We start from the raw sequence: 15,228 nt of genomic DNA, 5'->3' as shown, positions 1-15,228 counted from the left end.
TCCAGGTTCCATGGTATCCCTAGAATCCCTCTTAGTAACTGAAGACCCTATATCAGTACTGCACAACAGAACTTTCTGCAAAGAAGGAAATGTTTCATGTCTGGGCTGTTCAATCCCATATCCACTAACCACCCGTGACTTTTGAGCACTTAAAATGTTGCTAGTGCAACTGAGGAACTGGGTTTTTAATTTTTTTGAATTCATTTAAATAGCCACATGTGGCTAATGGCTATTGTACTGGACAGTGCAAGGCGACACTGAGCCCTAGGTGCCTGGGGAGTTCTACTGCGAATCTCAGAGCCAAGATCTTCCCAAAATGGTGGTGGGGGAGAGGGTATGTTGACCCCTAAACCTTAAATCCCCTCTGTGCGTTCAGACTTGCCAAGATGGAAGGGCTCAGGGAGCATTCTGAACTTCACCTTGTCACTACAGAGCCACGTGCACGCGTTTGTGAGGCGCCCTATGCGCGTTCTCAGCGGAGATTCAGCACTGCAAACAAAGGTCTCAGAGCCGCAGTTTCCAGAACGCACCAGCCCCGCGCGCTCGCGGCCGCCGGCGCGGTTGAGCCATTGGCGGGAGAGGAACAACGGACCGTGGCGTCTCGCCCTGCCTGCCCCGCAGCAGGGCCGAGTAGATAGAAGCTTCAGGCACAGCGCAGGTGGGCCGGGGAAGGTGGGGACGCTACCGAGTGAAGTTGGGGACTCAGGGACCCCTCGCCGCGCAGTCGCCTCTCCTTCGTGGTACTATGGGCGGGGGTGGCCCGGGCTGTCACCCGCACCGGATCTGCTTTCTGGGATTGCTTTCGCTTTGCCCGGCGCTTCACTAGGCCTGGGGCACTGCAAGTGGCGGCGCGTCTCAGAGAGCCGCGCTGGGGGCCCCCGAGGAGGGGCGGGGCCTGGCGCCTTTCAGCCTTCAGGACCCCCTGCCCTCTCACTGAGGACGCGTCCTTGGCTTAGGCCCGGTTTCCCGCGGCGCGTGTGGGACCTGGCTGGCTGGAAGGCGCCCCTGACCTTGGTCTCTCCCCGGTGCCAGGTCTGCCTTAGGACCATGGGCGCCTCGCTGGGCACCGGCGTACGGTTGGCCCTCCTGTCGGGCCGGGCCTGTGGCACCCTCCCGAGCTGGGCGACCTCCGCGCCCACCCGAGGCTGCCATTCCAAGGCTGGCCCGGTGCGCCCGGTGCCCCTGAAGAAGCGCGGATACGATGTCACCAGGAACCCGCATCTCAACAAGGTAACGGGAAGGGACGCATGGCCTGAGCGGAGATCCTGTGGCGGGCGGGGAGGGGTGCCCCGCCTCCTGGGCCTGGGAAGGAACCTCCCTGGAGCCGTTCCAGCGGTTTCCGGTTATTGCCTTGCAGGGGCTTGGCGTGACTCAGTTTGCCTCCCACTCACCACTTCTGTGTAGGGAACGGTGACTAGTAAGGCGAGGAGCCTAATTTCCTCTGCGAGAACAGTTCAGACTGGGTTAAGGTCTTCATGGCCTATCTGACCTGGGGTCAGATCTCGCTGATACTTAGTCATTCTGCGATTTGGGTTAGTTCATTTAACCTGAGTCCAGGTTTCCTTATCTGTAAAAGAGAGATGATTGTCTCGGGGTGTTGTGAGGTTTACAGAGTTAATGGAAGTAGTGTTCTTAGCACAATGCCTGGCACCCAGTGAGAATAAATGCCAGCAAAGGTTATAATTAAAAAACAAAAAACACCTCAGTGGTTAAGAGCTCAGCTGCTAACCAAAAGTTCAGTAGTTCGAATCCACGAGCCACTCCTTGGAAACCCTATGGGGCAGTTCTGCTCTGTCTTATAGGGTCGCTATGAGTCGGAATCGACTCCACAGCAATGGTTTATTTATTTATTTATTTTTAAGGTTATAGTTATTATTCTGGGGAAAAAATTTGAGAGTGGGGAGAGAGGAAGGGCCAGAATCAGAGAACTTTTAGACCTCTCCTTTTACAGATGAGAAAACCAGACAAAGGGGGACGGCCCAAGATCACTAGCTAGTTCGTTCTGGCTCTGCCACTTATTGGGGATCTCGGTGCTTTGGTCAAGCCTCGCCCACTGCCAAAATTTTATGCATTAACTAAGAGCACAGATTTGTTTTTGGGAGTAGAGTTTAGCATCTTTGGTTCAGAGGATTAGAGTAGGGAGACATAGGATGGTGTTTAAACCCAGGAAGCAAGAGACCTAGATTTGAGGACTGTCTCTCCCTACCCCAACCCCATCATCCACTTCCTGAAATTATTTTGAGCATCTCATTTAACTTCTCTGAGGCTCAACTTTCTCCTGCCTAAAATGGATATTATGATAGATCCCTCAATCCTCCCTCATTTGGTTATTGTGACAATCAAATGAATTACTGAATTTAAAATTATATCTTAAATGATGTAAAGTGTCTGATAAATAAGTGATGACTGCAAAATAAACTTTTAAGTGACTGACTCAGGATCATGAAATTCAAGCAGGGCGATCTGCATGGGAAAGGTGTTTTTGAGAAACAGGAACAACTCTAGACACTAACTATTGTGATTGTTTCCTGCAGAATTAATAGAAGTTAAGAAAAAATCTTTCTCTCAATCTCCACCTATCACAATAACCCTCTGTCTCCCTCAAAAGAGACCTTAAATCCTGTTACATTACTACTTTGGGATATGTAACATATTTGTATCAGTTTAAATTACTTTGGTAGCAAATGTCAGAAAACTAAAACTAGTTTAAACAAATAAAAGACTTGTTTGACTAAAAAAAAAAAAAATCTGCAGGAAGGGTTGCTGGTAAGGCTTGATCCAGTAGTCCAAAGGACATCTGTAAGGTTGCAGGCTCTCTCTGGCTCTGTGCTCTGCCTTCAGTTATGTCCCTTGCATCCTCACTGGAGTCTGTCACCTCAGTGCTGCCACAGTCCTCCACCTCGTCATTCTCACACCACACCATGCAGGGATACAGAAACATTCTCTTCTTGTAGCTCCTGTGAGGAAAAAAAAAAAAAAGGACACTTTCTCTGAAGTCTCAGAAAAGTAATCCTCTGTCTCATTGACTCTGATTAGATTCCCTGCCCATTCTCAAATCAATCACAAAGAACTTAAGCCAGTCAGGAATCACCCCTGGAGTTAAAGGTAGGGTTGGCCCCAGCCACACCAACTGGCTTATATAAAGGGGTTGTGGTTCCCCACAGTAAAATCTGGGCATTGTTGTCAGAGAAAGGAGGAATGGATGCGGAGAAGCAAAACAACAAATTCTGACTTCAGGCTCCAAATCCTTTTGACAGTAATTGATTTAGAAGCACTGGCATATTACCACCCAGAACTCATTGATTTGTAAATAGTTAAGAAAATAAAGGACTTCAATGCTTTTATTTAACTCTAGATTTGTCTTCTAAAAGTACTCTTGTCTCTGTCCCTTTTCCCTGATATAATTTTTTTTCCTCCCAAATAATATAAATGCCAAGTTGTCCATAAATCTAGGGGACCTGACCTTTTTGTGATGTTAAACAACATCTTTAATATATCCCTGCAGTCAGTTGATGCTGGTCTGGAGTGAAGGAGGGAATATAGGCTGAAGCTGAGAGTGCCTGTTGGCGTTCTCCATTCACTGACCCTGGGGAAGGAGGCGAAGCAACAGAGGAAGCAGCTCTGTCAGGGAGCTGCCATGGGTGTCCTTTACTTCCCACTGGAGTGCACCCTCTTGCTGTCCTGTTGGTCTCCAGCACTCAGAGTCTCCAGGGAAGGCTTGAAGCTTGGTGCTCTCCATCAACCAAATGGGGAGGCCTGTGCTGAGGTTAAATGGAACAACTAAGGTTGTCATTAAGAAAACGTTTAAGTGCAACTTTAAAATGTCTTCTGTGCTGCGCTTAGTGGATGTGTTTGCGGATACATCTTTTTGTACTAGACAGTGAGCAACTCCAGGGCAGGAACTGAGTTTCATGCATCTGTCTTCCCCCTCTCTGCACAGTAGCCCACCCAGAGTATGTTCCTGAAGAATCTAGCAAGGGCATGAACATGAAGTTTAACATAAAATTCTTAGGATGAGTTTGCTAGATTTGACGCTCACTTTTTTGACAGATCAGGAGAGGTATTTAAGTTGAAGCTTGGGGCAGAGGGTGGTCAGGAGGTGGAATTCTCTGACAGAGAAGAGCTACTAAGCAGGACGTTAGCTGCTGTTGTGCAACTGCTGAGTTTTGGTCCGGCTCAGCCATGCCCTCACCACATGTTCTGTGGTGAATCTCATGAGCTCCTCTGTCCATGTTACACCGCTGTTGTGATGATCATAGGAGACAACCCTGTGAAATCACTTTGAAAACTGTAATGTTTTAAATGAGGAGCCCTGGTGGTGCAGTGGTTAAGTGCTTGGCTGCTAAGTGAAAGGTGAACGGTTTGAACTCACCAGCTGCTCCATGGGAAAAAGATGTGATAGTCTGCTTCCATAAAGATTACAGCCTTGGAAACCCTATGGGCAGTTCTGCTTTGTCCTGTAGGGTCACTACGAGTCGGAATCGACTCGACGGCAATGGGTTTTGCGAACGTGTTAGATATTGAGTGATTCATGTTGATGGTTCTCAGAATGAAGGGCCCTTAGAGATTATCTAGTCTGGAATTTTTCAGACTGTGGGTCACAAACTGGGGACATGAAATCTGTTTAGTGGGTCAAACCAACGTTAAAAAAAGAAGAAAAAGAAGGATTAGAATCGAATAGAAAAATATCAAATATATTGCACTTAATTAAGATGCGTATACTAAGTCACAATGTACAATGCTAGTTTTTACTGTGGAATGTAGTTTAAAACTGTGTTTCACAGCCATTGTTCTCACCCAACATCCTTGTTTTCAGATGAAGAGACAGGTTGAGGAAGTCATGTGACTTCACAGAGCTCTTCATTGGTTGTAGAAGTGGGCAGAGGCGGCCCACCCTGATTTTCAGTCTACTGCATAGCTGTGACGATCCTCATTCACATGTGCTTTGGCTGATTTAGGCATGTTCCTGTTGATGACAGAATTGGAACTAGATTATTCCAAGTTCTTCCCAGGAATCTAGATTTTCTGAATGATGCAAATTCACCAATATGTCAACTTCTATTTCCTTTTTCACTAATATTCTGCCTTTTTTCTAAAATTTACACAATGACTTCTATTGTCCACGTAGCTTGCAGCTATACCAAAAAACTAAACTCAGTTGCCATCTTGTTGATTCTGACTCATGTAGACCTCATATGTGTCAGAGTAGAACTGTGCTCCATAGGGTTTTCAATGACTGATTTTTCAGAAGTAAATTGCCAGGCCTTTCTTCTTCTTCTTCTTTTTTTTATTTAAAAGAGGATTTTAATCTACATAATACATTCTTTTTTTTATATATATATATTTTATTGTACTTCAGGTGAAGGCTTACAGAACAAATAGTTTCTCATGAAACAGTAGTACACATGTTGTTTTATGACATTGGTTAACAACCCCACAACATATTAATCCTCTAAATTCTCAACCTTTTTTTTTTTTTTTTTTTGGTGAAAATACACATAGCCAAAGATACACCGTTTCAAAAATTTCTACATACACAGTTCAGTGACATTGACTACGCTCTTCCAATTGTGCTGTTATTCTCACTTAACGATGAAGGCTTACAGAACAAAATAGTTTCTCATTTAACAGTTACTACAAATGTTGCCCTATGACAATGGTTAACAATCTCACAACACATCATCAATATCCTTACTCAACCTTGGGTTCCCTATCACCAGCTTCCTTGTCCCCTTCTGCCTTCTGGCCCTTGTCACTGGACTCCTGTACCTCGTTAGTCTCATTTGGTTTTACAGGGCGGTCCACTCCCAGGCTGAACAGTGAACCTCGGAGGTAACTTCACCACTGAGCTAAAAGGGTGTCTGGGGGCCATACTCTCGAGGTTTCTCCCGTCTCCTTTAGGCCAGTAAATCTGGTCTTTTTTTTTTTTTGTGAGTTAGAATTATGCTGTACATCCTTCTCCAGCTCTGTCCAGAACCCTTTGTTGTGATCCTGGTCAGAGCAGTCAGTGGTGGTAGCCGGGCACCATCTAGCTGTACTGGACTCAGTCCGGTGGAGACCTTGGTAGCTGTGGACAATTAGTCCTTTGGACTAATCTTTTCCTTGTATCCTGTTCTCTTCATTCTCCCTTGCTCCCAAAGGGAGCCAGGCCTTTCTTCTAAGGTGCTTCTGGGTGGACTCGAACCTCCAACCTTTTAGTTAGCAGCCAAGCGCTTAACCGTTTGCACCACCAAGGAACTATATCGTGGCTATGGAGTAAATATTTGATTACATCACACATGTTTTACTTATGTTATGTAGGCAACTCTGACCCCCATTTTATAGTGGTCTTTTCACAGGCAGGTATCATTCCCTTTCTATGATTGTAGCAAGCAGGCCATCAGATTGTTTCCAGCCTCAGCTTACCGTCACCTCCTTTGGGAAGCCTGTCCTATTCGCCAGCCCCCAAACTGCATTTCAGTCCCCTCCCATACATCTTATCGTTCTGTGTTTGCTTCCTTTTGGCACTGAGCACGCTATTGTAACAGCTGGTTGGTTTGTCTTCCACTCTAGACTCTAAACTCCTTGAGGACAGAGTCTGTCTTATCACCTGACATTCCCTGTGTCTTACTTTAGCTATTCAAGAAATATTTGTTCTTTACATGATCTCAATCCAGTCATGGCCTCTTTCCTCTCAATTTTATTAATGTCGCTACTTCACAGTTAGCCTGATGCTCTCATTGCCTAGATAAATGCCTAGATGTGGCCTATTTTGAAGCAAATGCACTTATTTGACTCTAATCTTACTAAACTTCAGGGTATTTTACCAAAGGGGAATGTTATTTCCAAGAGCGCATCAGTCTCCCCCTTTGACCCACAAGCTAACAGGGATTTTTGCCATAAAACTCCACTGCCCCTTCGCCTGCTTCTCTGCAGTTTTTTTCTTTCTCAATTCCTAGAGCTTGATGTTCAGGGATGGATAAGAAGGGTGCTAAGTCAAATCACTGTGATTGTGGATGAGCACATTTCCTGTAGTGGAGCCCTCAGAAACTGCAAGGCGCAGGCTGGTGACCACCTTCCCAAGTGGACTCTGAGTTTTGCTGAATAAACATGTAAGGCTTGGTGGTCAGCTCTTGAACATTGGTTACATATCTGAGGCTGGACAGGTTTCACCTGAATCCCTCCAAAATCAGTGGTGATTTAGTAGACTCCTACACATCAAAGATTTACCTTTGAATAAAGTATATGTTTCTATTCAGTGCCAGTTTGGAACTAGATTTTGTCTCCTTTTGGTGGGGGGAGTCATTGTAGATTTGGCTCATCGATCAATCAGGAGATGATTGCTAGATTGTATGGAAAATTAGAAATTGTTGTCTGCCCTGAAGACAGATAATGTGTTTTCCTGAGACCTCTGCTTCAGATTTGATATAGAATTGGGCCTCCTTGATTGAAAGAAAAGCAATGGATTATTAAGTAAATATTAGTTCCAGAAGCAGCAATTTACTGTAGGACTTGAACTTCTTGTGCAATGACTCAGGGCATTGAAGCTCGAATACTGTGCAGATATTTTAAAAATAAACGAGCAGAGACAGGTTGGAATTAAATTTGTCCCAGTTGAATACTGTGTTAGCTTCTTTGGATTGGTAAGCACTGGTGTTGGGACTTTGTGCTTGGAACAGCTGAAAGAACTTGTATTGGTTAGGCTAAAGATCAGGCAGTTGTAACAAAGTCACCTCCAAATACAGAGGCTTAAACAAAACAGAAGCATGCTTCTCTCTCGTAAACAACTCAAGGTTGGCAATCTTGGGTTGGTATGTGGATTGATTTTGCCTTTTATGGTGCCATATGGCTGCTCTAGCCTCTACCATCGATTCCATACAGAAGCCAGTGGGAAGGGGAAATGGGAGAAAGGGAAGACATGATTTTTCTTTTTAAGAGCACAATTTGGAAGTTGCGAATATCACTTCCATTCACATCCGGTTGACCAGAAGTTGATCATATGCCATGTCTAGCTGCAAGAGAACCTGAGAAATGTAATCCTTACTTGAGTATCTATGTTTTCATCTAAAAATTCTACACCATTAGAGAATGGATATTGAAGATATGTCACAAAATGTTAATTTGAAGCTTTCATTCTCTTACTCTGTCAATTTTACCCCAATCTTTAAAATCTATCAGTTTCTTTACATCCCCAGAGCCTTGTTCACTCCATCATCTCATGTCTAGATTATGCAAGAGCCTCCTAATTGGTCTTTCAGCTTCCTGTCTTGTGCCTTTCAATCCATTCCTCTGGGTCCATGGATCACACTTGAGAGCTGCTGGCTCTGGCTAAAACCTTGAGCCTCTCTCTTTCATGCTTTCTCTAACATGGTTAACTCTTTACCTTCTTCAAGGCTTCTCACTTCTCAATGAGACCTCTCTGACCACCCTATCTGAAGTTGTAAGCAGTGCTTTCTACCTTCTTGATCCTCCTTAACATGTTCTTTTCCCCCATAGTATTTGGTACTTCCTAGCATACTATTTGGAAATCCTGGTGGCGTAGTGGTTAAGAGCTACGGCTGCTAACCAAAAGGTCAGCAATTCAAATCCACCAAGCACTCCTTGGAAACCCTATGGGGCAGTTCTCCTCTTTCCTATAGGGTCGCTATGAGTCAGAATTGACTCTACGGCAGTGGGTTTGGTTTTTTTGGAGCATACTATTTAATTTGCTTGTTTTATGTCTATTGTTTGTGTTTCCCCACTATAATATAAGCCCCATGAGGGCAAGGGTTTTTGTTTATTTGTTCACTGATGTATCCCAGGTACTTAGAATAGTTCCTGGCCCATGGTTGGTGCACAGTAAATAGTTACTGAGTGATAGAGTCATTCAGATAGATGTGAATTAAATCTCATCCCTTCTCTCTACCCTCCTCTTTCACCAAAGACCCCTTCTTTCACCCTGGTACTTATTCTTCCTCAGTGTTCCCACCTGTGGTGTTTATAAGACCAGGAACCCTCTGTCTGAAGTGTAGATAAGTCTCACACTGGCCCTTGTGTGCCGGAGGCCCACAGTTAGCCACACAGGTCCTGAGTGAAGACTGGAGGAGCTTAGCACAGAGACATTGACGCCATGTTTGTTTCCAGTTTTACCTCCATTAAACAAAGCCTGGGGAAGAAAGAGGCCTTATTCAGAAGACACAGTTGGTGGCCTTGAAACAGGAAGTAAATGAGGACAATTCTTGAGGCCCATGGAAAAAAAACAAAGGAGGGAAGTCTAGGAAGTGGTCCAGAGGATAGAAGGCCCCAGCTTCTGTCAGCATTCCCAGCTTCTTGGAACTCCCACCCTCCACTTTGAGTCCCTAGAGCCCTCATCCTTGCTCTATAATCCCTCCAATTCCCCCATTCGGAGGACACCTCCTGAAGACAAGCAAAACCACACCAGGAAGAGCTCCATCTTCCTGAGGTCTAAAAATCAAGGGAATGTGTGATGGGATTCCATGAGCACAGACAGAGCGAGTTACTGCTCCTGGAATCGGAAGTTGATACTCAGAAAGCATTTTCTCATAAACATGTTGTTATAAATAGTTGAATTATTCTCAGAGAAAGTATGTAAGTAGTTATAAGCATTTGTATAATCATTATGAAGACTCTTCAGAAATGTTGGCTTATATTTACAAATGTATAATTCAAACTACAAACTACTAAGTGGACTCTATGCTCTTGAGTGTGACTATAAAACAATGTAACTCTGTAAAAAGGATTAGAAGGAAATATATGAAAATGATTGTTAGGGCAGTGGGATCATGGGGGATTTTTGTCCATTTTACACAATTTTCTTTAGTGTTCTTTTCAATTTTAAGTTACGGTTTCTCTTGGAAATTGAGTGTCTAGAGAGAACTAACCACCATTCAGACCAACTTTTGGAACTTGACCCATCTGTAACATATGGGTGGCATACCTATACAATGGAAATCTCTCTGAAACCGTCTTAGTTCAAGCTTTCTCTGCATATAATTAGTTGTCTTCTAGAGGCAATATGTTTAAATCATGTGAAAACAAAATATTAATGCAGGAACCTACTGTCTGTCCTAAAAACAGTTGTAAACATTAATATCTAGGTTATATAAGCAGCAACGCTGGAGGGCAGATCCCATACAGAAGTAGGTGTTGTCTGGTTTAGACATGGGCCAACTGGCACATGAAACAGTCTAAATCTGGGCTCTGTATGTGGAGTCTCTTTGTATACTTTTTCAGGCTCCTCTCCAGTCTCCCTGTTTCCAATTTCTCTTGGTCCTCTTTGACCCTTGTAAGCTCTGGGGTTTATGGCTTTATTTTGTTTTGCATTTTTGTCATTGCTACCAAAGGGTTTCTTTTATTATCTACTCTCTTCTTCCCAAATGCCAGTCTTGTAGTGAGAGGAGGAAAAAGCCCTTTTTATTTGTATGGCTACTGCAAAAGGATCACTAATGTGCAGCACTTTTGTTTGCAAAGCATGGATTGCAGTGAGCTTCAAAACCCTTCACTCTGATGTGTAGAAGGTACATTGGGAAATCCTTTTGGGTGGTGTCCGACTGCCTCTTCAATGCTGAGCACAAAAGATGCTCTTTGATTGTGCGATGAAATCTAATGAGTATCCTTTGATTGGGGGTGCCAAGGTCACTGGTTAAAAGCATGTATTCATTCCATACCCAAAAGGCTGCCTGGCAGCCTGGTTAAAACACAGTTCCTACCAAAAGGACACAGTAAGGAGTAAAATGTAACCGGCCGTTTGAGGACAGGTATTTTTGATGGCAAGATCATCAACTTTTGAGGAACTTGAATAAAAGAAAATCAAAGCTGCATTTGCTTTTAAAAGTGGTTATTGAAAGCTAGAGGGACAATAGGGGATAAAGTTGAATGATTATCAACTTGAGAATATTATTTTTTTAAAAACCATTATGTTTAGATTCTATATTGTTATTTGGTAGCTGATCTGCACGAAGCCCATAACATAATTGGTCCTGAAACATCCTCGCCTATGATGGAGAAGGCCGGCTCTGTTGGCTTCTTCATTTTGTTTTATGTTACTCTTTCAGAAAACAGAAGGAGGGAGACATGTCTGGCCAAGCAAGCCTCCCTTCTGAGTTATTGAGCTGTCTGGCAACTTTCCCACAGGAGAGGGGCTGCCAAGTTCCCTGAAGGCCAATATGGTGCTGGGTCTCTGTTCACAGTGGACAGTCCCTCCATTCCCTCTTTCTCTGGCTTCTGAAGGAGGTGCTTGATAATTCCAACTAGGATTCCAATTATGCTGAGTTTCATTCAGTACTGGAATGCCTTATGGAGGAAATTCAAATAATTATTCTAATAGCTAACATTTTTTAGAACATACAGTGTGCCAGGAATTATTTTAAGCACTTTATATAATGAACTCATTTGAGGTAGATGCTGTTATTATCTTTTGAGGTAAATAGTAACTGTTACTATCTTTTGAGGTAGACATTGTTATTATTCTTATATGACAGATGAAAAAACTGAGGCACTAATAGGTTAGCTAATTTGCCCATGGTCATGCAGCTCATAGTGGCAGATCTGGGTCTTGAATGCAGGCTATCTGGTGTCAGGGCCCACATGCTCCATCCCTATGCTGTACTGCCACTTTTGATGTGCAAGTGCCCTCTAACTAGGACGTGGATTCTTATGTGCTGTGTCCTAGGCTATTCTCTGCTGTGATCCTGGCCTGGTTATCCTTCTACTTCTCTGACTAGGTTTTATCAATTCCTCTGGCTCTTTTAGAATTATAGAATCTCCGAGTTGGAGGGAACTTTAAAGATCACTGGATGCCTTCTCCTCACCCTCTAAATGTGTAATTTTTCCAAGATTAATTTGTTTATTAAATTTTTCAGAAGACATTTGCTGATTTCCTGTTATGTTCTAGGCAGTGTTGAACATAACACTTCCTCTGCCTTTGAGAAGCTTACGGTGTAAATGGGTGTGAGCGGAGACCAGTTCATAAATGGGAAGGTGAAATGACAGAAGCGTGCATACAAGTGCTGTAGGAGCATGGAAGAGGGGTGCAGAAAAGGCTTCCCATGGGCGTACTGTCAGAGCTGACACCCAGTAGAAGAGTAGGAGTTGACAGATGAAGGTGGTAGACAGCAAGTTTCCTACGTCAGACCATAAGAGAGAATGACATCCTCCCTGAGAATGGGCCACCCATTACTTTTGTGGTTGAAGGTGCAGAAATTGAGTAATAGACATATTGTGTTATAAAGGGAGCCCTGGTGGCACAGTGGTTAAGCATTAGGCTGCTAACCAAAAGGTTGGCAGTTCAAATCCACCAGGCACTCCTTGGAAACCCTACGGGGCAGTTCTACTCTTCCTATAAGGTTGCTATGAGTCAGAATCGACTCGATGGCAACTTTTTTTTTTTTAATGTTATAAAAAGCCCCGTTTTCAAAGAGCTAAACAGTATTATAAAATCTCTACTTCCATAAATAAAGTTAATGATGTATTTCCTGCACTTTGACAAGCCTTTTTATTTTATTCTTTTCCTTGCTTCTGTGTTGCACAACTCCAGGGGGCACTACTTATGTTGGGTTCACTTACCAGAATCTTCAGCATGGTTCAGGGCTTAGCATCTTCAGTGCCACCTCTGCCCTGATAATGCCACATGGAAAGATTCCTTCATTCTCTATACCTCTCTAGCATTTAGTTTGTGTAGCCTTTTCACATTTTACCTCAGTCTGCATTTCTTAGTGCACGTGTCTGTCTCCATTACTTGATGTCATCTTCAGAGCCAGGACCCTGCCTTAAGCATCAGATGGCCAGCACAATGCCTTCCTCATAGGATCCTCTCACCAAAAATTAGTTACATGCATTACTTTCACATTCCCTCCTCCTGCACAGATCAGAAACCATTGTGGTGAAGACCGATAATACACCAATTCCATCTGCCATCTTTTCTGAAAGCATAGTGAAAGGCTTAATTTGACAGTATAAATTATTTTTAGATTTCTCTGTGGGACTTGGAGAATTGTTGCAAGTCAAGAAAAACCTTTTATTCTAGCTAAATAAAAATGCATCCAGAATTTGGGAATACATTTCTTTAAGAGAGTTTCCTACTCTGATGCCATGCCAGGTATACTTCATCTAAAGAACAACACCTTTATGGTGAGATTATTTACTCTTATCCTCGAGGCTACTTTAAAGACATTAGATTTGGACCTCCTGTAACTAGCAATGGGTTAAAGGATTTAAGGGCTTATGGAAAGTAGTCAGCTAGAACTTGTTGTGATCCTCTAGCCTGTGATCAGGTATTAAGCAGTAGAGCAGACTTGCTAAAATCTAGGGACTTGGAGCCAAAAGCCAAGTTTCCAGTCCAAGCTCTGCAAATTCATAGATGTAAGGCCTTGGGAAGATCATGTCATTTCTCTGAGCCTGTTTCATTGTCTGTAAATAGACTTGATAATAAAATATACCTACTTCACAGTGCTATAATGATTAAATAAAATAACGTATGAAAAGCTCACTGTAAGTGCTCAATTCATTCTCCATTAATTGTTGTCTGTAAAGCTTCCATTCCACTCCTAGAACAGTGCAAAGCTTCAGAAGTCACACACACAGTAGGGTGCAGAAATCACACACACAGTAGGATTTAGACTTGTCCTTGCCCTCTTAAAGCATCTGGTCTAGAAGGGAAAGGGGAGATGGAAGAATCAAAACTCATCCTCCACAGGCATAGACTACATCTAATTTTGGCAGAGACATGATAAGAAAGAAGTGAGCCAGGGAAGAGGTAGGCTGGCTGGAGACTTCAGTGATAATTTCTCTATACTTGATGGAGCTTAAGTCTGGATGCTCTAGATAGTGTCTGAGAGAACCTTAAGTAAAAATGTGTCTAATGGCAGAAAACTTAAGTGCTGTTTGAAAACCTGGTGGTTCTGGAAATAATTCAAGAAGTTGAGGCTGGTAGTGCAGGGAGTGATCATTGCCAGCATACACTGAAGTTTCAGGAATCTCAGGATTTTGTCCAAATGTTTTGGCAGATTTTAAAAACTTACTCTGAAAAAAATAAATCCAAACTCAGCTCGGTGGGTAAGTTGGTCTGTCTGTCTATCTACCGTCTATCAACTGTCTGCCTCCCTACTAACCAACCTACTATCTACCTTCCTACCTCCCTACCTATCTACCTGCCTATCAACACTATAACACTCCTGTTCTCATGAGATTATAATAGCAAGACAAGAGGTTGTCTCTCGTAGTAGTTTAGCATAAAAGTTAAAATGTTTGTTCAAATCCAGCAGACTAAGCAGGGAGTTTTATTTAAGATGGTCCTACAGTCTCCATGGGTAATGAATAAATACTTGTATATGCATAGTTTAAATGAGCATCTCTCCCCTGTTTGAGGGCGAGCATTCCCCAAACAACAGTTAAGAGGTCATCTTGCCCAGCCCTTTGTCTTCAGGCAGGTAATATCCTAATATGTTACCACTGTTTTACAGAGAAGGGGTCAGAGGCCCAGAGGGATTGATGTGCTGCCCAGGAAGTGAGTAGTGGAGAGTGACTCTGGCCCTTCTTGGGAGGTCTTTCTTCCCTTACACCTACTGCCTTTGAAAGGTAGCACTTTGCCTGCAATCCTGAAATAGTCGCCTTAGGCAGAAATGCTTTTTACTTTTTAGTCCATAAGAGGGCAGAAAAGATGCTATTAAACATTGTCACATATTGCAAACCTAAACACTTGGTGATGTGGCTCCTGCTGTTACTTCCTGTGTGTCCCTTTCTAATGAGTGGACTGTTCCCAACTCCTGCTTTCCCTGTTGGGTTTTCTATTTTTCTTGGCAGTAATGTGATCTTGAAGACAAAATACAAACTGAAAGCTCAGTCCTCATCTCATACTCTCCCTTCTTATCACATTGATTTTATTTTTGGTTTCTTCTAGCCCATAATTACCTGTTTTGACTGGTGAAATCACTTTAGGTCACAGGGACAGTGAGTAGCAATGCAATTTCTGCTGGGTGAAACAGGAGTAGAGATGGGTGGTGTGCAAAGAAGCCTATAACAGCCATTTTTAGAAACAGGCTTTGAAATTTGCCCGTCAGAGCTGAAAGATTTCCCTTGGTCTCCCACTCCACCAGCTGCCAGAAGCTTCTCCTCACGTCTGAGGAGGCTCAGAAGCTGCATAGCTGTGCCTGTAGGAGATGATGGCTTGGGTGCCAGTGGGGCAGCTGGCCATGTGTTGCCAGGAGGGAGGGCTTACTGAGCAGAGGACAGCCCTGCCCCCAGTAACGTGCT

At 43.5% G+C, this 15,228-nt stretch overlaps 1 protein-coding gene across 2 annotated transcripts in view; it reads left to right on the top strand.

Annotated features, from left to right (window-relative positions):
* Window positions 1-229: 229 nt before the first annotated feature.
* ME3 (malic enzyme 3) overlaps window positions 230-15,228 on the top strand; it is a 244,626-nt gene continuing 229,627 nt past the window's right edge. The window contains exons 1-2 of one of the 2 annotated variants that reach the window (XM_004385527.2): window positions 230-658; window positions 1,033-1,230. In XM_004385527.2, the coding sequence (XP_004385584.1) occupies window positions 1,048-1,230 (183 nt within the window). In that variant the 5' untranslated portion in view covers window positions 230-658; window positions 1,033-1,047. Of the gene's footprint in view, window positions 659-937; window positions 1,231-15,228 lie in introns of those variants that run through there. The other variant, XM_023739802.1, reaches the window with a different exon arrangement.

The sequence above is a fragment of the Trichechus manatus genome, unplaced genomic scaffold (genome assembly GCF_000243295.1).
Source record: "Trichechus manatus latirostris isolate Lorelei unplaced genomic scaffold, TriManLat1.0 scaffold00140, whole genome shotgun sequence".
In the NCBI taxonomy this organism is placed as follows: domain Eukaryota; kingdom Metazoa; phylum Chordata; class Mammalia; order Sirenia; family Trichechidae; genus Trichechus; species Trichechus manatus.
This window is presented reverse-complemented; position numbering and strand designations above follow the sequence as displayed.